The sequence below is a fragment of the Mobula birostris genome, chromosome 9 (genome assembly GCF_030028105.1).
Source record: "Mobula birostris isolate sMobBir1 chromosome 9, sMobBir1.hap1, whole genome shotgun sequence".
NCBI lineage: Eukaryota > Metazoa > Chordata > Chondrichthyes > Myliobatiformes > Myliobatidae > Mobula > Mobula birostris.
The window spans coordinates 114,877,979-114,900,432 of record NC_092378.1 but is presented as its reverse complement, the minus strand read 5'-3'; the positions used below and the strand labels follow the sequence as shown (position 1 = coordinate 114,900,432).

Below are 22,454 nucleotides of genomic sequence, written 5' to 3'. Positions count from 1 at the left end.
CCCAATTATCTCTAGCAAAGCATACCTACTATCCTGCTTCATAGAGCTCTACAGCGTGTGATGGAAATTAATAAGTCATTTGGTAATCAGTGTACTTTGAAATACAGATTCAGCTGCAGACTGCATTAGAAAAATGTTTATGTACAGAAAAATAAATTTAGTTCACAAATTCAACCAGAACATAACTACTTGAGCTCAGAAATCTCTTTCTAAGGCATCTTTATAAGTACAAGATTTAAACAATATTATGTCATTACAATGTATTATACATGTTTGAATCCTCATATCTACATTTAGAGAGCTGATGATAAATCTCAATTGCTTTAGGATTCCAAATTCCCTGATTTGCTTCATTTCCGACACAAATTTACTTGAAAATGTGAACGGAGAACAAGCATTGCTTATTATTGAAACGGTGAACAAGCGCTGTGAGATCAACATATCAACTGAAGCAGCAGCTGATGAACAGATTAAGGTAAATAGGGAAAAGTACGTTCAAAGGCTAATGAGGAATGGACCCACTCTGCTTGCACTGTGCAAGTACATCTGTCGTCTGGTGGGAATATGACCACTTACAGTTTTAAATATAAGACTGACTTTCTGGGAAGAGAGTTGGAGAAGAAATAAAGATTGGGCGAGGAGGGAGTAATATTATTCTCGGTGATCTGCACTTTAAATATCCAGCTTGATTTTACTTTTGAAGCCATTTTGCAATGTTGCAATTCAATCATTGGCATCTTTAAGCAGTGACAAACCTAGATGAATCAACATTGAGGAAGAATATTTTGCATGCTTCCTAATTTTTTGTTCATTAAGCCATTTAGTTTTATTTCCTATTTTTCTCTTATTTCTGTTTCTGCAGCTGTCAAGGTCATTGGTGAATAAAATTTCAAACTTGTCAGCCACCACACTGACTAACTTGCAACAATCCGCTGTGGGGCTGTCAGTGACACAGATTGAAAATATCGAAGCTGCTAATGTCGAGAAATCTTTGCCAAGTCTGAGTAGTGTCAGAGGCTGGAACGTTGGCCAATCCAACCAAATTATAACCAAGTTATCAAGTACTGATTTCCAGGTAGGGTCTGAATAAGCAAGGAGCTGAATTAATATAAATATTTTAACAGTATAAAGTATACTGAAAATATGTAGGAATAAAAATGCCATGCAATGTTCTGGGCTTTCAAAAAACAGTTATAAGTACTGAAGCAGTCTCAGTCTGCAGTGTGATTTTCTTGTGAAAAGTAAGAGTTTTTGGATTCTCTAACCATGAAGACAGGCAGGATGGGGATGAGACTTGCTTAAAAAAGAATCCATGGGCTGAAAGAGACCATTTGTATTTGATCTATTACTATGTAGTCAATCCATATCCTTGTAGAAAAGAGTCAACTTCTGGAAAATAGCGCAAACCTTTGAAACAAAGCACCTAAATAATTTGGGATAACCCACTGCCATTTCAAAGCTCTATATTAATTTACTAATGACTAATAATCCAACTATTGTTGTTTTAAGATACGTGTTCCACAAATCTTATCTTTGTTCCGTCATAATGAACATTTTGAAAATATGCATGATCTGTAAGTTTTGGAAACCTGTCAGTGTATAGGTGTCTAAAGGGTGCAAGGCTGGAATTTGAAGATTCCAAGAAAGCAAAAGTTATATCTGGCGATTTTGAAGGTGGAATTCCGCACCTTCAATATGCCACAAAAGAAATTTAAAATGAAGACAAATTCTGTTGCTTCCTGGTCCACTTTATTTCGGTTTTCTTTGTTGGAAGAACTGTGGCAAGTTCCTAATTCAGTATCAAGTTAAAATTAATGTTGGAGCTTGTTCTGCTGCTTGGAATTTATTTATTTCCCTTCCATTAGTTCAATGATAGGAACAATCTGGTCAGGCTGGGAACCTTGGTGACTGGTGTTTCGGTTAGTATGTTTCAACGTGTTGATCGTACTGTGCTTGCCAGCGTGACCACCGATGTTACATTCATCAGCAATATTCAAGAGGCACTGCAACCTGCTCAACAGTTTATAACACTACAAGTAAGTGATCCTAAAAATGCCTACTAATAGGGCTAAACCTCAGTTCAGCTTTATATTTAATTCAGCTCAAGTAGTTTGGCGAAATCCTCAATTGTTGCTCACAAAGTACATTGTCCTCCTTAACTAAACTGCTTTTCATTCTCACACCAGGTTTTGCAGACGGAAAATAACCCAGTAAGCGCTGTAAAGAAAATTCCAAGCGCTTTAGTTAAGGAGATCCCGCCCACATTTCTCACTTCAGATCTAAATCTTCAGGATGTCAATAATAAACAGTGGGTACCCAGTCAGGTAGGTGATTGTGTTCTGTTTAATTGGATGGAACGTGATGGAAATGGCTTAATTGTAATGCCACTGTGCTGTGTTGCCACTGCTGATCTGCAGAGGCGTTCCTCTGACAAAAGTAATTTATATTTATATAGTACATGCCACAAGTCCAGCCTGAGGTATGGATACTTTTGTAATGTAGGAAATGAGGTACACAGTGTGCACGTGATGTGATATTTAGCAATTTTTTTAAAATTCAAATTAAAAACAAGTCAAGGCCAGAAACTTAGAAACTTCTAAACTGCAATATGGGTTTATTGAGGATAGAGGAACTAGGAACACAATTTTCATACTACGAATGCTTTCAGAAAGGGCAATTGAATATCAAAATGACATCTTTTTACGTTTTATTGATTTCACGAAAGCATTCGACAAAATGCAACATGAAAAAATTATTTCAAATTCTTGCTAAACTAAACATTGACGGAAGGGACCAACAACTGCTTCAAAATTTATATTGGAACCAAACGGCGGCGGTAAAAATTGATGATAATATAAGCAGCTGGACTAAAATTCAAAGAGGAGTTAGACAGGGATGCGTTGGCTCACCGGAATTGTTTAATATCTCTAGTGAAGTGATTCTCAGAGAAGTAGAAGACCTAGATGGGATAAAAATTGGAGGTGTTAACATCAACAATATAAGATATGCAAACGATACCACCCTAATAGCAAGTGCTGCAGAAGACCTACAAATCCTCCTAGACAAAGAAGTACAAACTAGTGCAGATTTTGGTCTAACCGTCAACTGTAAAAAACTGTAATGTATGGTAATATCAAAACAACAGGATACTCCTAACTGCCAATTGTACATCAGTAACCAAGAGATTGAACAAAAGACCAGCTTTAATTACCTTGGTAGCTTTATATCACAAGATGCTAGAAGTAAAGTAGAAATAAAAAGAAGAATTGCCATTGCAAAACCAACTTCCAAAAAATGAGACCCATTTTTACCAACAGACACATTTCTACGACAACAAGGCTTAGGCTACTAAAATGTTACATCTGGTCAATCTTGCTGTATGCTTCCAAAACATGGACTATAACACCAGAACTCCAAAGAAACTTAGAAGCAACAGAAATGTGGTTTCTTAGAAGAATGCTGAAAATATCATATAGAGATAGGGTAACTAATGAGACAGTACTCCAATGTGCCCATACAAAAAGAACTTTAGTGAGAACATTAAATGAGAGGAAACTTAAATTCCTGGGCCATGTCATCAGAAAGGGAGAAATAGAATGCCTTACGTTACAAGGCCGTATGCCTGGGAAACGCGGAAGAGGAAGGCAAAAAAGAAAATATATGGACACTGTGAAAAAACTAACAGATCTAAGTGTGCGAGATATCATTGACACTGCATGGGATCGTTCGATGTGGAAAGCCATGATCAGCCAAGTGTGTAACATGCAAGGCACATGAAGAAGAGAAGAAGAATTTTTTAATGGTTTGTTAAAGGCATATGTGTGGGTCAGAACTGCTTTGGGAAGCCAGCTTTGATTTTTTTTTTTAACTTCGCTATCTGAAGTGAGACCAAACTCCACAGTTAGATGACACAGTGGCATAGCAAGTGGATCTGATGCCTCACATCTTCAGTGATCGTCCATGTGCCGTGCTGACCACTGGTGCTGGTTGTGTGAAATTGCAAACATTCTGCCTTTCGGTGCTCTGTTTTCCTTCCGTATCCCAAAGTTGTGCAGGGTGGTAGATCAGTTGTTATGTAGGTCAGTGGTAGCATTGGTGGAGACAATGGGAATGTGAGGAGCTTGGTTACAGGGAGGAATGGGATTTGTTGGTTTGCTCCCCACATTGCTGAACCAGAAGGGCTTCGCCTTTCCAAAGCCCTTCTTCTAACAATTAAGTATTCATTAGGAAAGCTTTATTATGGACTGGAGTTAGAGAACATCTATTGACTAGTGTAACGGATTTCCCAGCTGAATCTAAATCTGTCCAAGGCTAATGAAGGAGCTGAAATCTGGAACAGATCAGCTTGGATCAGATTCATTTATTTATCCCAGTCATACATCAGACTATACAGTGAAATGCATCCTTTTGCATTAACAACCAACACACCTAAGGATGTGAAGGGGGCAGCCAGCAAGAGCCACCGTACATTAGTGACAGAAAGCCAATTATCAGTACTTGCAGAACGATCTTCAGCAGATCTTTGTAAGCATGTGAGCATGGTTAGTGGTTTACCTGCTAGTCTTTTTGACTATACGGGAATTAGTGCTTGAAGATGCTGGTCTTTCCAACCTATTTTTGTATAAGAATGTATTCTAATGCTTTCATATGGATTATATTAGGTGTTGAGGAGCCCTGTGCCAATGAGTTATTTTGTTTTGTATGGCTCATTGAGGAGATCCCAATAATTGGTATTCCCAACCTGCATCAAAGCTCTGGTCTTCTCTGGATCATGAGAAACAAGCATGAGTGCAGGAGGTTAAGTTTAACCAACCAATAGCATATAGTTTAACAACGAACTGTGTTCTATCGGGGTTCTTTCTTTCATGACTGCCTGTAAGGAGACAAATCTCAAGGTGGTATAAAGTATACGTTCTTTGATCATAAGTGCACTTTGAGCTTTTGAACATTGAACCAAGAATGAGGGCCCAGCATAAAAAGCCATGGAGTGAGAGACCAAGTTTGAAAAGAACAAGGATTCTCAAGTTTAAATTTAAAGGGCAAGGGAACACTCCAAGGATTCAAAGTCAACTAAAGTAAAAAGGCATTTCCCCTGGAGAGCAGGAAGTGTTTTTGATATCAAAGTAGACTGGAAATTTAAAGAGTCATTTTCGAGCTTAAATATGGTTAAATGGGAAAAAAGGTAATAAAATCAAAAACAGGTTTATTATTATTGACATAAGTCACGGAATTTGTTGTTTTGCAGCAGCATAATGTGCAGTACACAATAAATAGCCATAAGTTACAAAAATAATAGTGAAAATGATAAATAATGAGGTGGTGTTCATGGACAGTTCAGAAATCTGATGGCGGGGGGTGGGGGGAAGAAACTGTTATTAAAACATTGAGTATGGGTCTACAGGCTCCTGTACCTCCTCCCCATGTTAGTAATGCCAAGTGGTTATGTCCCAGATGGTGAGGGTCTTTAGTGGTGGATGTGACCTTTTTGAGGTACTGTCTCTTGAAGATGTGCTGGCTCGATGGTGGGGAAGGTCTTGCCAATGATGGAGCTGGTTGAGTCTAAAACCCTCTGCAGCCTGTTGTGATCCTGTGCATTGGAGTCTCTATAATGGACAGTGATGCAACCAGTCAGGATGCTCTGTATTCAATATCTATAGAAATTTTCCAGCGTTTTTGGTGACATACAAAGTCTCCTCAAACTTCTAATGAAGTAGAGCTGCTGGTCACCTTCTTCATGATTGCATCCACATGTTGAGCCCAAGATAGATCCTTGGAGATGTTGATGCTCACCCTTTCCACTACTGATCCCTCAGTGAGTACTGGAGTGAGTTCTCCAGACTTCCCCTTCCTGAAGTCTACTCTTAATTTTTTGATCTTGCTGATGTTTTGTGCAAGTTGTTGTTGTGACATCACTTAACCAGTTGATCTATCTTACTCCAGCATGCCTTCTCGTTGCCATCTGAGGTTCTGCCAAAAATATTGGCAAACTTATAGCTACTGTTTGAGCTCTGCCTAGCCACACAGTCGTGAATGTAGAGAGAGTAGAGCTGTGGGCCAAACAATCATCCTTGAGGTACAGCTGTGTTGATTGTCAGCAAAGAGGAGATGTTACTACTGATCCACACTAATGGGTCCCCAATGAAGAATTTGAGGATTCAGCTGCAGAGTGAGATACAGAGGCCTAGGTTTTGAAAACTCATTGAGTGATGAAGTTCATTTAAATGAGATGATGTTCATCTAATAAAGGATTAAAAAAGGAGAACAAAGTCTCTTAGGTGATTGAAAAGACCAATTCAAAGTTCAAAAGCTCAAAGTAAATTTATTATCAAAGTACATCCATGTCTATATACAAGCCTGAGATTCATTTTCTTGTGAGCAATCACAATAAATACAAGAAACACAATAGAATCAATGAAAGGCCATATCCTCTAGGACAGGCAACAATACCCAAAGTAAAAACCAAAAAACTGTGAAAATACAGAAAGAAAGAAGAAATAATAATTATAATAAATAAGTAATAAATATCGAGAACGTGAAATGAAGTGTCCTTGAAAATAAGTCCATTGGTTGTGGAAGAGTTTAGTGATGGGGTGAATGAAATTATCCTCTTTGGAACAAGAGTCTGATGGTCATGGGGTAATAACTGTTTCTGAACCTGGTGGTGCAGGCTCTGAAGTTCCTGTACCACCTTCCTGATGGCAACAACTAGAAGAGGGCATGGCCTGGATGATTGATGATAGATGCTGCTTTCCTGTGACAGTGCTCTATGTAGATGTGCTCAGTGGTGGGGAGGGCTATGTTGTGATGGACTGGACCGCATCAACTACTCTCGTAGACTTTTTGTACAAGGGCATTGGTGTTTCCATACCAGGCCACGATGCAACCAGTCAATACACTCTCCAGCACACATCTATAGAAGTTTGTTAAAGTTTTATAGGACATTTCAAATCTTTGCAAACCTTTTTCACTTTTTTCATTGCTTCTATAGAATTGTTTATTACTATTAAAAAATTTACTAAACAACATGATCATTTTTGTTCAACTATTATTATGTAGTGCTACTTTAAGTTTACATTTTATAAAAGCAGTCACTCCTACATTCTAATGTTTTATTACTTCTTCTACATAGGCTGCTGTGTTCTTTGGAAATATCGTGGGTAAAAATAAGAATTTTGAAATGTAAGTAATTTTTATCTTATGACCGTCTAGATATAATACTTTTTTAAACTGCCTGATTCATCATTCTGTATCCTGATTTCTGTTCCTGTAAAGAACTATATTTCACAAAGTACAATATTTCCTTTTAAAAAGTGCTTATTAAAAGTAGAAATTTAATAAAAACAAATTACTGTTAATACGTAACAGAAGAGGCAACAATAATGAATGTTTCAGGTTAACAGCCTTCTGTCATTAATTACTGAAGGCCTTATTATTTTTGAAATGATCTTTTGAAGAGTTTTAAAATTTATTTATTTATTGAGATATGCACAGAATAGGCCCTTCCTGTTCTTTGAGCTGCATTGCCCAATTGCAGGACAATTTACAATGACCACTTCACCTCCCAATCGGTAGTGCTTTGGGCTGTGGGAGGAAACCGGAGCACCCGGAGGAAACCCACCTGAACATGGGGAGAACGTAACGCACAAACTCCTTCCAGGCAGCAGCAGGAGTTGAACCCCGGTCACGAATAGTGTAAAGCGTTGTGCTAATCACTACGCTAATGCGCTGCCGTGGCATTTTTTTCTATGGGCCATCCACTGTGTAATTTATAAATCATGTTGAAAATAAAAAGTTCAATCAAAAAAGCCATTTTCCCCTTATCTTAAGGATTGGTTCTAACTTAATTTACACTACTCCATACTAAAGTTAGATTGTTAAGTGTAAATAAAAATTCATTTTACAACTTAACCTCAAATGAATACTTCCTACACACAGCTGAACTGGAAAAGAAATCTGCAAAGAGAGAAAAATGTGCATGATTCATATTTACAGTTTTCAGGAGATAAATTGTAGTAAGCTTGCAGAACACAATAGAAGGATGAAGCTGGAGTAAGCAGTTTAGCCCCTTATGTCTATTCTATCGTTCAGTAAGATCGTGGCTGATCTTTTCGTTGAGGGCCACTTTTTGCACAAGTTCTATAACTTTTAATTTCCTTATTATACAAAGTTTGATTGGTCTTGCATTGAATATACTCAGTGACTGAGCCTCTTCAGTCCCCCTAGTCAAGAATTCCCAGGTTTCACTACTTACTGAACTTCCTTCTCATCTCTCTCCCAAATTCGTGACTGCTTATTTTTTACCTGTGACTCCTGGTTCTAGACATCCCACCCAAGAAAAACATCTACCTTCTATTTACCTTCACAAACCCCCAGAATGAATAATTTTGTTCATTTCCAAGAGACGATCTCTCATTCGTCTAAACCTAGGTGAGAACAAGCCCATCTGCTTAATCTCGCTTCATGTGCCAAGTCTGTTCTCCCTCACGAACCAAAGATTCGAAGATAGGTGGAGGAGCGGGTAGTGTTGAGGAAACAGAGAGCCTGCGGAGAGTCTTAGATAGTTTAGGGGAATGAGCAAAGAAGTGGCAAATGGAATACAATGTTGGAAAGTGTATGGTCATGCACTTTGGTGGAAGAAATAAATGGGCAGACTATTATTTAGATGGAGAGAGAATTCAAAATGCAGAGATGCAAAAGGACTTGAGAGTCCTTGTGCAGAATACCCTAAAGGTTAACCTCCAGGTTGATTCGGCGGCGAAGAAGGTGAATGCGATGTTGGCATTCATTTCTAGAGGTATAGGATATAAGAGCAGGGATGTGATGTTGAGGCTCTGTAAGGCACTCGTGAGACCACTCTTGGAGTATTGTGTGCAGTTTTTGGCTCCTTATTTTAGGAAGGATATACTGACATTGGAGAGTGTCCAGAGGAGATTCACGAGAATGATTCCAGGAATGAAAAGGTTACCGTATGAGGAACGTCTGCCAGCTCTTGGGCTGTATTCCTTGGAGTTCAGGAAAATGAGGGGGGATCTCATAGAAACATTCCAAATGTTAAAAGGCCTGAACAAATTAGATATGGCAAAGTTATTTCCCATGGTAGGGGAGTCTAGGACAAATGGGCACAATTTCAGGATTGAAGGATGTCCATTTAGAACAGAGATGCAGAGAAATTACTTTAGTCAACGGGTGGTAAATCTGTGGAATTTGTTGCCACGAGCGGCTGTAGAGGCCAAGTCATTAGGTGTATTTAAGGCAGAGATAGATAGGTCTTGATTAGCCAGGGCACCAAAGGGTATAGGGAGAAAACAGGGGAGTGAGGATGACTGGAAGAATTGGATCAGCCCATGATTGAATGGTGGAGCAGACTCGATGGACCAAATGGCCTACTTCTGCTCCTATGTCTTATGGTCTTATGGAACCTATCAACTCCCTCTAATTTGTATACTGGCCATTGCAAACTGGGAAAAAAACTGACAAATTTATCAAACATGACTTCTTTTTCATAAGTCCATGTTGACTCTGCCCAAACCAATTATTATTATTTTCCTAGGTGTCCAGTCAACACTAAAGAATAGATTCCAGTATTTTCCCCATTAATGATATTAGGCTACTGCTAGATTACAGATAGAAAACATTTGGACCATTGAGGTGATATTGGTTCCAAGAAGAGCATTCCCACTTATCTTGGTACTTCCTTACTCCCACATATTCATTAACATAATATTGATGATCTGCAGTTGTCTATTTGCTGTCTCCATCCATAAATAGAGGGATTATACTTGTTCCCTTTTAATCTGAGGGAAATATTCTGGAATCTGGGGAACTTTTAAAGATGACAGCCAGTGTTTGTGTTAGCTCCATACCTCCTCTTTCTGTGCCCTGGGATACAGGTCATTCTGATATAACCATAGAAACATTTGGAGTTTGTTTTTGTCTTTTCTCATTTTTCTACTCTGACATTCTACATTCTCTTATCTACATCTTGGTCTTCCTTTGCTAAGTCCTGAAACTTTCCAGCCCTCGAGCTTACTGCTCTTTAGGCAAGATTACAGGCTCCTTCCAATTATTTTCAACTCTCTTAGAAGCACTTTTTTTCCCATTGTGTTGTTGTGCTTTAAGGTGATTTATTTAGGTTGTAGGCTATGGATTAATTCTTCAAATGTAAATTGTTGCTTGCTTGCCTTTTAATGCAATTTCCCCATAGCCACCATTGTCAGTTCAAGTCCTGTACCTTAACAGTCATACAGCATTGTAAATGGCTCTTTGACCCACTGAGTCTGTCACCTTTTGAGCATCCATTTACACTATTCCTGGACTGTTCCCTAATGATGATCCTCACTTTCACATCAAATTCCCCTACGTTCTCCCACTCACCCACAAATTAGGGGCAATATACAGTGATAGTTAATCTAAGCACCTACATGGGTAGAAACTAACTCAATGGTTGCAATACGTTAAATGTTTTATCTACAAGGATGTTGTCAAGACCAGAGGACCTGAGTTATAAGGAAAGATTGAATAGGTTAGAACTTTATTCCCTATAAAGTAGAAGATTGAGGGGAGAGTTAATGGAGATATACAAAATTGAGAGGAAAACAAAAGGTAAATGCAAGAAGGCTTTTTCCACTGAAGTTTGGTGAGACTATAACTAGAGGTCATCGATTAAGGATGAAAGGTAAAACATTTAAGGGGAACATGAGGGGAAACATCTTCGCTCAGAGGATGGTGAGAGTGTGGAACGAGCTGAGAGCTCAAGTGGTGAGTGCGATTTCAATTTCAATGTTTAAGAGAAGTTTGGATAGGTACATGGATGGTAGGGATATGGGGGCTATGGTCCAGATGTAGGTTGATGGGACAAGGCAGTTTGAATGGTTAGGAATAGACTCGATGGGCCAAAGGGTCTGTTTGTGCTGAAGTTTTAACTATCTATTGTGGACCAGCGTCACTTGGAAGGATGTGAACCGTTCACATGTGAATTAATAATGTTGTTGCTTGTTTCAGATTCTCACCCTCTATCCTGCAAGGTTTCAGTTGTGCTGCAGCAACATCTCTGAATGACCCCACATTTTTCCAGCTTCTTGGAGCAGTGAAGAAGAAGAGGGCTGTGCTTGATGAAAGTCAGGTGAGGCTGTTCACACGAGATTACCATTATTAGCCTTGGACAATGTTTCTTTCATAAATTGAGATTGAAATTCAACTTATTCCTACTAGAATCACAGCTAAAGTTCAGCACAATACCACGGGCCCTGCTACCACGGAAACTTGTACTTTCCATTTACGTTAGATTTCCCAAAATGGAACACCTTTCATTTGCCAGGATTAAACTTCTCCTGCCATTTCTCCACCTGTATCTGCAGCTTCGCTATATTCTGCACTTAGATCTGCGAGAAAACCTAATATCTCTAGTTTATAGCCCATGAAGGCATTACAGCTTTCATGATGGTGTAATATGTGGACGTGTGTTGAAAGTCAGTCTCGAGTTGGCTGCTCCTTCCATCTCCCTCTGGTCTCTGAGTGCTGGAGTCTCCAAGAGGATTGGGAAGATGGGAACGAGGCATTCGAAGATGGCACTTGTGCACAACAGCTTTGTATAAATGAAGCATTCTCTAGTTGATGTCCTAGATGGGCTAGCATTGTCGAGCATTGCTGGGCTCAGCCTGAGGAATTTCTATTGGTATGGACAGTTGGCAGTGTCATTCTGCTACTAATAAAGTGAGGGTTTGGAGCTGTTCATATTGACAAAGGTTACAAATAGAACAGTGACCGGGTTCATGAATAAATTTTATTGTAAGAACGTTTCATTTTATTATTATAAACATCGCCAAGCTGTAAGATACCTCATACATGGCAATGGTATAAAGGCATTTAATCATGCTTTTGCAGCAACAGTGTTGACAGCCAATTATTTTCTACCCTAAAAGGATTTCTGAGGAATTCTTTCAATAGCTGATATCAAAGGAATATGACAAGTTGAGAAATGTATACTGCTTTTTCTCAGTATTGTAGTGGGATTTTTTTTAAATCCACTCTCCAGTGCCTTCCTTAATGCTTATAACATAGTGCTTTGTCTACAATGGAGTACATACTGAAAGTAGTACACTTAAAACTAGAGAGAGTATATCTAAAATGCCAGTTATCCTTATAATAATATTTTTGAAACTTTGAAAGCTACTGGTCTTCTTTCCCACTTCACGGGAATTTTTTTTTAAAATCTATCTAAAACATAAGTGTACAAAGCATGTCCGGGCATTTCACAACCAATGGTTTAACTTTGAAGTTCAGTCAATCTGTCAGATGATGGTTTAAGTTTTGAAAGACCCATAACTGCAAATGAACTTGTGCCCAGGTAGGCAGTATTTGGATACGTAGATAATTATATGTTTGTTTTGTAAGATTTGTTGGCTTTCTGCTGATCGTTTACTTAAATTATTTATCTCTCTTTTCAGCTAAGCTGTATGGCTTACAGACTCACTTCTAATGGAACGCCATCATCCATAGACGATTATCCTGAGGATCTTCTTTTGTTTTTCAAGTACGTTATTTTATAGTGGGTTAGATATTTTTGTGGAGATTTTCTTCTCTGTCACCAGTTTTCACCCTGCTTTTTATACTGTTCAAACAAAACTGGGCCAAGGAAGGATAAGCATTTTTCTTAAATTATTTCTTCTGAGTCTAAAACTTAATTGATCTTTCTGAGGTCTGTTTAATTGCAATGGTGGTTAGTATTGTCATTGAAATTGTTGTTAAATCAATCATTCAACAATACAGATTTCTGTTTTATTTATTTTTATTTTTTATTTATTATGATACAGCACAGAATAGGCCTTTCTGGCTCTTCGAGCCTGTCCACCTAGCACCCACAGATTTAACCATAGCTTAATCACAGGAGAATTCACAGTGATCAATTAGCCTACCAAGCGATACATCTTTGGACTGTGGGAGGAAACTGGAGTACCCAGAGAGAATACACACAGTCACAGGGAGAACGTACAATCTCTTTACAGGCAGCAGCGGGAATTGAACCCGGGTTGCCAGTACTGTAAAGCGTTGTGCTAACCACTATGCTACCATGCTGGGTTTTATCAAGAAACTGAATTTGGCTGATATTTTGTTGTAATGCCATGACCTATCGTAGTAATAATAAAACTTGGCATAGTCATTTAAAAATAGAAAAGCTAAGCCTATGGTAGACACTTCAAGAACCAAAAGAGCTTTCAGCTGTCACAGGGGAAGAGATGGAAAGCAAGGAGAAAAGAAACCAGCAAATGAAGATAATGAGAATTTGAAGGAAGTTGTTACATTCCGTCTGGGACACGCTACTGGTCCTGTGCTTGTCACATGTTCTTGTCTGCTGGGCTACAGCCTCATCTTTCCACCGTTCCCTTTAATAAAATAAAATAGAAATGAAAAAAGAAAGGTTCAGCTGGAATTTTGGTAAAGTAGGGAAGAGCCAAAGAATGCTCTTTAGTAGTGGAGTTTACTGGGCTTCTGAGAGTCGATCACCTCTATAAAGAACTTGTACTTGTGAACAGACTGTACAAGATTTGGGGAGGGAGTTTTTTTTTAACCAGTTATCTTCAATAACAGACCTACTGTATATAGAGCTGGAACAATTTCAAGTCACACCAATAAAAATACAGAACTACAGCTGGGTTCACTGAGGTGGAATAAAGTGTCGGTCAATCTGCTTGTGGAAAGCAGCTGGACATTTAAACAGTATTTTGGCTGCCTATATTTATTTTAATAGTGAGTTAATTTTTAATTTCTCAGACCTTGGGAGATGTGGCAGCTATTTGCAAGAGAGAAGAGCTGAGTTAATGACTTCAACACTGCTTATTGGCCAGGAGAGTCAGGAGCATTTCCTGATAAGCTACCAGACAGAACATCTAAAACCTTTGCAACCTATCTGCTTTCCCATTCACCAAATTGCTCTCTAATCTGTAGTCTGGACCAGTTCCTACTACCATGAAACCCAGTATGCATTCACTGTACTACTGCAATCAGGCCACTTGAACACCACCTCTAAATGGCTCAAAAAATGATAAAGGAATGTGACTCCACACTTGTCAGAATTAATTTCCAGGAAAAGGGAAATTGCCAGATAGTAATTATGCTTATTTTGTTAAAACTTAGCTAAATCATATCATATATTTATCAACATTAAAATTTTATCTTCTGACTGTTCCAGCTCTGCTGACTACAGAACATCTAAAAACTGCAAGAGATTCTTTAGAGCAATTGGAAGGTCAAACTTTGATATCTTACGAAAAGGTTCACGCCGGCGACAAAGATTACTTGAAAATGCCTTCATATGCTTGGTAAGAATAAAGTGTTTCAAATTCACAAATTAGAAGCACGAAGGAAATTGTCAGCAGGTTGGATAGCATCAACAGTTAGAGTAAATTCTTGTAAATAATTGAAAACCATAAACAGACCACAAATAACTTTAGTAAGAAAGGAACATACTTACTCTTCCCTTTTTTTTCTCTGCAGCCGTACAAATCTCATTGAGTTCAGCACAGGGTGCAGAGCAGATCCTCCAGTTTAGGATTGGAAATTCCTTAGTAGAATCTGTTCTTGAGGGGGAATCCAGAGATGAAATTCAAGCAAATAATAATCAGTGAATCTTGACCACAAAGTTCAGATTTCACGTTCACATGGGAATCCTGGAAGTTATGTTGAGCAATACAAGCAGAGTAATTGTTCCCGATAACGTGTCACCAAACAATGTCTCTGAAATTATCATTTATTTGGAAGTCCTTGAAAGAGTCCTTCTGGTTTCAGCTTTCTTGTGATGAAAGCATTTCTAACAGTTGTTTCTCTTAAGTAGAAATCTTGAGGTACTTTTAATTTCATCCATTGTGAAATTCACACAACATACTGTAATGTCACCTAAATGACATACAATTTGGAATTGAGAAATAATAGCAGGAACAAGGAACAGTGATCTAAAAAATCCACAGCACCAATCAAAAATGCAGTGGGATGTTAGTCCAAGCAGGAATTCAGAGCTTTAATTAAACTGTGGGTAGATGTTGCTGGTGCCTTAATTGCCCCTTAATGTAATTCTCAATAGTTTCTGGGTGTTAATTTTGACTTGGCACAAAGTTTCATAAAATGTTTTAATCTCCGCAAGAAAGGTGTATGTGAGACAAGTTCCTGCAATAATCCTGGTTTTAACACAGAATTTGCTTCAGGGGATAGATAGGGTTTTCCAAAACAGTTTTGCAGAATGACTGTTCTGAAATTAAATTAGTGGATGTTTCAGATTTGCCAGAGAAGTATTTTGTATCATGCAGATGTACTCTTGCCTTGAGAGCACTGCGGGCAAGCCAGCACTGCCTTGCCAGTTCTGCTCTTTCAACTGATGACAACACACAAAGTCACAGACAAAGCACCCCACCCCACTTTACAGCTCCATGTTGCAGCAATGAAATCCAACCCAACCTACACTGCATCCCTCCTTTTCTAAGCTTTTAGTTAGAATATTCCTTAGCCATTGATGACTCCTGTTCAATTTAAAGAAGACATCAAATATAAATGATAGATATTTTCTCTGTTTGCAAATGAGTCATAAAATCACGAGGGGCATAGGAATCACAGGGTCTTTTTTCCCCAGGGAAAAGGAACCAAAATAGAGCGCATAGGTTTAAGTGAGAGGGAAAATATTTGAAGGAGACCTGAGGGGCACCTTTTCATCCAGAGAGTGGTGCATTTATGGAACTAGAAAGTAGTTGAGGTGGGTAGAATAATATAATTTAAAAGACGTGAATAAGTATGTGAGTTGGAGGGGAATAGAGACCAAATGCGGGTTAATAGGATGAGCTTTGGCGGGTAGCTTAAGTCTGTTTCTGTGCTGTATTACTCTTAAGACTGACTCTTCACGTATAGATCTAGTTGATCGTTTGCAAATAAAATACTCTCTTGTTGAAATGTGTGCTGCAATCTATGACTTCAGGGCATTGACGGTAGAAGTCTGACAAGGGAGGACGTTGCAGTTTTAGGACGCTTGACCTGTGATCTTCCAGGATCTGTTATTTCTAATTGTGATGTTACCGTTTTGGATCCATTGAGAGAATGCACCTCATACTCAGATGATCAAATGACTGCAATTGAATACCTACTTACCAACAGAGCCAGCAGATATGGGTGAGTATTAAACTACTTCTCTGTTCATAAGATATCAGAGTTGTTGAACTTCTATGCTTACGTTTCCCAAAATTTGAACTTAATGTAATAAGGAACAAATTGTGGTGGTTTCAGTCAACTTTCATAGGCGTCCAAGAATTTCGTTAATACATCATTACCTTTAAAAATAATGAAACTGGTATACTTACTTCTTCTTTCCAGTGAATTTGTTCCTGTTTCCTTAGGCCAGTCAGTAGAAAATTAATTCAGCTAATGCAGCCATGTGAAACAGAGTACTGATTTTTAGGTCCAGACGGAAGAAACTAATGTGTTGCTGCCTTCTCCAGCATGGCTTTTATACTTGCAGGTTAAAGTATTTGCCTATAATTTCAGAGAATGCCTTATTATTGTACAAATGAGGGGAATCTCACCTTTAGGAACTACTGTTTAGAAACTGACTTTTATATTGAAAAATTCAACTAAACAAGTTATTTGCTTTTGTTTCATAGTTTCCCTCGTTCTTGGTCAACCAGTACTGTGAATAATCTCGGAAATCTTCCTTTGGCTTTAACCTCAGTCTGGAGTCAAGTGAATCCGGTATTGTTTAAATAACCACTGGACTCTTATGCATCCCTGATTAATTCTCTGTAGAGTTTTTTGGTCCAATTTTAGTTATTAGTTGTAAGAATGCTAAAAGTATTGTAATTGCAAATATTTTACCCCAAATTATCAAATTAATCAAATATTTAATCTAATTATTTAATCCTCATGAAAAGCCTTTTTTTGCATTTTATGTCTATTTTAAATTACTTTAAGTAATCCTACATGATAGATTAAGTAAAATTCATAATTTAATACTAATAATCGAACTGCAGTTTGGCGACATGATGTAAAATCTCGTGGCTTTTTCTGATGGGTTATCTTGTTAAAATTATTTTCAGCTGAGTTCCAGAACTAATATTCGTTAACGCTTAATGTGCACTAATGATTGAGAGCAGGCAGTGGTTGTGTATTTAAAATGCATTTATAGACCTCAGAGGGTTCTGCGGACAAATAATCTTCATGCCTGACTTCTATATACATCTTATTACAAAGCCGTATTCAGTTTTGCAGCCACTGCTTTAGAAACTTGATAGCCTTCCAATATTTAGATAAATACTGCTCTGATCTCTGAGAAACAGTAATATACATATTCTAAATAGGGCAGGAGGTGGCATGAACAGGGAAGTGGGGTGTATGTGTGTACCTTGTTGAAAGAGGAGTGTGTACAGTATCTTTGAGAAAGTGGTTAACCAAGCATATGTAATCCTAATTCTATAAGTGGAGAAATATAAGAGCATTATGTAGCCTCTCAAACTTTGTGTGGGTCATCAGTGGAATATGTTTCAATTTCTGGATGCCAGAGGTGAAGGCTTTGGAGAGTGCATGGAAGAAATTTACCAACATGATTCTAGATGTAAGCAATTTCATTCATTTGGATAGAATTATTGGATGGGAAAAAAGTGGGAATGTTCTTGGAAAAGAGGAGGTTACAAGGAGATCTGAGAGTTGTATAGAAAATCAAGAGAGGGAGAGCAAAGTAGATAAAAAAAAGTTTTTCAGTTGTCGGAGAACTCAAGAACTGGTAGGCATAGAGTAAAGGTGATTGACCAAAGAACAAAAACCGACTTCAGAAAAATTTTATTACACAGTTCCTCATTAAGATCTGGAATGCATTGCCAGCATTACTAATGGGAGAAGCTTCAATTCTTGAGTTCAGGTATCTGAAAGGAAATAATCTGTAGAGTATGGTGAGACCATGACAGTTAGATTAGTTGGGTTGCTAGACCAAATAAAATGGACTCCTTCCTAGCTATAACTATTCTCTAAGACCTTGAAGAGTCAAGTTTATACTTGACAAAAGGGGATACAGATGCCCAGGCAGGCATTAATAAAGATGAGTATATCAAAATCGGTATATTGAAGTGGTTAGTTTTAGAAACCTGGTTTATTTTGCTGGAGTCCTCATGAATTCTTGTTTGCCAATCTTCTTAACTATATCTGCAGATTGTTTCTATCCTCTAGTGCTTGTATACTGCATTCCGTTTTTATATAATAACAAATAATAGTATTTCTTGAATATGATGTGCATTATATGCAGTTTGTTACCTTTGGTCCATTGCACAGAAGCATCAAAAGGGTGGGTTTACATCTGTCCAAGTTTTCCTAAGTGTACTTTTGCTAAATAGGAATACATAAAATTAATCATCTACTGACTATGTAACTGTTTTGCATTTTGCAGTTTGTCTTTAATGTAGCCCTCCCAAGGTATATCAAGAAAGCGAAAAAGTTTAAAAGACCAAGGGACATAATAAGGTTCTTCAAGCAGCTCAGAAGACGAAGAATTTCAAAGCGAGCAACTGGTAATTAATCAATAAAAATGCAACACAATCAATGGAAAAGCATCCCTGTCTGTATAGAGGTATTATCAAATGAAGAATAAAAAGAATGGGTGGTCTTTGCAGATGTGATTTGGGCTCATCAATAGGACCGCTATATACAATATGTAGCTACTTCATTGCCTTCATAATTGTATAAAATCATTGTGGATTTTACTGGAAACTAACTCAAGAAATCATTTTAAATAACACTGATAGAATGGATAAAATTATTTTTTAATGATCTAATGAATTAGGCTGGGTCAAATGGGCTTTGTCACCCATATCTGCAGCTGTGCATTTAAGTTGTTGTGATGGATAAGATATTTTGTGTGGTCAATCAAACTTGCAATCCATTTTTAAACGCTAAGAGTGCAAATTCATTGAGATTAAATTTTTATTGATATCTGTCTGGTACAACCTTTGATTACTCTCCTTCGGTTTTAAATATTTATTTCAAAAATAGCAAACAGCTTCCCTAAATTTATGATCCGTTAAATCGCAAAGGCCTGTAGATGAGAATATACAGTATAGTAGGTAATTCTTTACTATATGTAAACTCTTGTAAGAAGCAACAAATATAACCAATCAAAGTTACAATATTTTTCTCTGCCTACACAAATGAAAAAGATTGATGAAAAGTGAAGCTTTCTGCTAAAATATATGATCAGATGTGAAGGGATTGTAAACTGACCTCGTTATTGCTAATGTATTTCTGATTTCCTGTACACAATTCTCCACTTTTACCTCCTTTCTTGCATTATTCATCACTTCAACACATGTTCTTTACCAGCACCATATTGTGATTTGTTTTTGACACATTAGTAAGAAATGGAGACGGATAGCTTTCTTTATTGGATGTGGAAAATGCCGTCAGAGCTCTAAAGTAGCATCAGTGGTCCACATATTTGACAGATTGTGCCAGAAATGATATAAAGTCAGTGTGCACACCAATTTTACATGATCTGGTTGCCCTTTGATATGGGTGTATAGTGGGCACTCTTCTTGGAATGGTGCTTCTGGATGAACAAAATACGGCACACAGCAGGACAGAAAGCTAGGAACGGGAGCAGGAAGCAACTTTCAACTAGAGTTTACAGACAGCATTTCCACATTGTCCTGGTGAAGAACTGTATCAAAGATCAGGTGCGTTTCCAAAGGATGCCCTCAATAAAATCTGCTACCCACTGCAGAGAACCAGCTGAGAGCAGATCAAGGACCATGTTGGTAATAATTGCCCGGTTCCTTTCAGGATGCTACTGTTTTTGCAGAGCATAGAAAAAGTGGGCTGAACGTGACTGCGCAAAAAGGCTAAACATATTTTCTCTCTTGCTTGAGACGATCATGGAGAAAGAAAATGCAGCTTTGCTAAGAATATACTCTTGATGCAGATTTCAGGAACTTTTAGCATATTGGTTTGCAATTGAATCAAGTCAACTGCACCGTATAATAATAGAGATTCTACTCTTAGTGTCCAACTGTAGTAAGTCCTCTATATCCTGGTACAGCCTTTGCATCAGTTTGCTCTGCAGGCTACATTTGAGTGACCTCGCCAACAACAAGGATGACTATAGGACAGTGGGCCTGTGCTCCACGGCATTTCTAATGAGTTCATTCATGCACATGTATGTAGGAGACATATAATACAAGCCATAAGGCACAGTTAGCCCAAGTATCGATCAAGACCCAATTATACTAAGCCCATTTTATTCTCCCCATGTGGTCAGCAATTCCTCTCAGATTCTATCAATTACTTTTCGCTTCAAGGACAATTACAGCGACTAATCTGCCTGCCAGCCTGCCCCACTTGGGGATGGAGGAGGAAAATGAAGCACCCAGAGGAAATCCATTCTGTCACAGGGAGAACATGCAAACTGCGCACAGGAAGCACAGAAAGTCAGGGCTGCTGAAGGTGTGACACAGCAGCTCTACTAGCTGTTGAGTTATCACACTACCTATTTTCTTGCCGCTGTATGTGTGGGTGTGAGACTGGCTGCTGTGCTCCAAGCAGAACATATAAATGTTGGGTTGGTCACGACCAACATACAATTAGGCAGCTGTGTGAAGCATGGATAATACCTTGGCAGGTCCCTCAGGTTAGCTACCTAGTTGCTCAGACAAGACATTTAAAGACATTTTATTCACTAATCATATGCATTGTATTGTGATTGCATGTTTTGAAAGGTTGTCAGGACATGATTTCTAGCATTGACCTCTTGACTGTCTACTTCCACAGCCTTCTGAGGATGTTTGGCATCACACAAATTTCCTGCTTTGTAGTCTGTCATAAAAGATTGCCAGTCAGGCTCCGAAAACCATAGACTTTGCCTACCCTAATATATATCTGTTGTTCATTGTTTCTCAGGTTAGATTTGTATAGAATCCTGTTGCCACCTATTATCACCATACTGGAAAACCCTACCACACTCTTGTAGATGTTTAGGTGACAAAGTAGAAACTCTGTTTAAACTGGCCACATGCACGATTGACCTGTTGATTCCTTGAGAGAGTCAAGAGCACTGGACATTGGAATCATTGAAATTAACAGCAGACATTATTGACCCACTGTTGCATCAAAATCAACAGCTGAAGAATATTTGCACATTATAGTCTTAGTGTTCGTTTTCAATAATTGTCAAATTTGCCTGTTCTCATGTTTTAACTCTGTAAATCAATCCAGCCTTCTATCTCCTCCTCCCGTTTTGTCAACTTTCTCTGTGACACTTAAGCATCCTTTACCCAATGGAATATTGAATGTTGAAAGGCATGGACAGAGTGGATGTGGCAAAATTGTTTTCCATGATGGGGGAGTCTAGTACAAGAGGGCATGACTTAAGGATTGAAGGGCGCCCATTCAGAACAGAAATGCAAAGAAATTTTTTTAGCCAGAGGGTGGTGAATCTATGGAATTTGTTGCCACGGGCGGCAGTGGAGGCCAAGTCATTGGGTGTATTTAAGGCAGAGATTGATAGGTATCTGAGTAGCCAGGGCATCAAAGGTTATGGTGAGAAGGTGGGGAAGTGGAACTAAATGGGAGAATGGATCAGCTTATGATAAAATGGCAGAGCAGACTCGATGGGCTGAATGGCCAACTTCTGCTCCTTTGTCTTATGGTCTTATGGAATCATTTTCTTTGCTCTCACTTAGAATGTGTATACACCGTAGTAGAATTAGCAACGTTAATAGAATGCTATGTCAAATATTTTGAAAAAAGCGAGTTTATTGATCACTTAAAACTTGTGCTTGCAGGCTGTACTGTTGGAGAAATAACGGTTGGAGGCATTAATGAGCTGACCCCAGTCAATTATGATGCTGACGAACTGGAGGCCTGTTTGAATAACGATGTATTAAAAGACAACTTGGAGACATTGGGAACTCTTGATTTTAATACTGATCAGCTCAACGTTCTGAAAAGCAAACTCAGCCTGGTAAGTAGTGCAGTTGATCCTCCTACAACCTGCAGTGTACTGTTATGTCAGTATTTTACCATTATGTCAGATATATAAATTAGAATAGAAATCAACAGCACAAAGTATTTCTCAAAAATCTGACGCGCTAAGAGAATTGGTTAGAAATGAACCAAATTGCAAGAATGGCTGCATTTTCATATGACTTTCCTATGATTTCTTTTATTGTAGAAGCAATCTTATAATTGTCCCACTGGGCAGAGCTCTATTAGAACAGTGATAGAATTGAGGTCTAACCTTAAATTAAGGTTATTGATTTTATATGATACTTTCACATTTTCTCTATTCTAATTTTATGACAGGAACTTACAGACTTAAAATTTATGATCATATTATTGCAATCTACCATTCTTTATAGAACCGAATGTACTTCATATTGATACTCCTGTCTGATAGCAAAGATGGAATTGTATCTAGTTTTACGGCAGTAACTCTTTGTATG

The 22,454-nt window shown here is 38.2% G+C and overlaps 1 protein-coding gene and 1 long non-coding RNA gene across 2 annotated transcripts in view; both read left to right on the top strand.

Annotated features, from left to right (window-relative positions):
- Positions 1–1,961: 1,961 nt before the first annotated feature.
- Positions 1,962–11,074, top strand: LOC140203443 (uncharacterized). The gene is made up of 4 exons (XR_011887369.1): positions 1,962–2,036; positions 2,187–2,324; positions 7,130–7,179; positions 11,002–11,074. It is a non-coding gene; the product is annotated as an uncharacterized lncRNA (long non-coding RNA).
- A 5,028-nt stretch (positions 11,075–16,102) lies between these two features.
- LOC140202441 (uncharacterized) overlaps positions 16,103–22,454 on the top strand; it is a 78,300-nt gene continuing 71,948 nt past the window's right edge. The window contains exons 1-4 of the mRNA XM_072267308.1: positions 16,103–16,149; positions 16,638–16,725; positions 18,410–18,530; positions 21,795–21,973. Coding sequence (XP_072123409.1) covers positions 16,103–16,149; positions 16,638–16,725; positions 18,410–18,530; positions 21,795–21,973 — 435 coding nt within the window. The remainder of the gene's footprint in view (positions 16,150–16,637; positions 16,726–18,409; positions 18,531–21,794; positions 21,974–22,454) is intronic.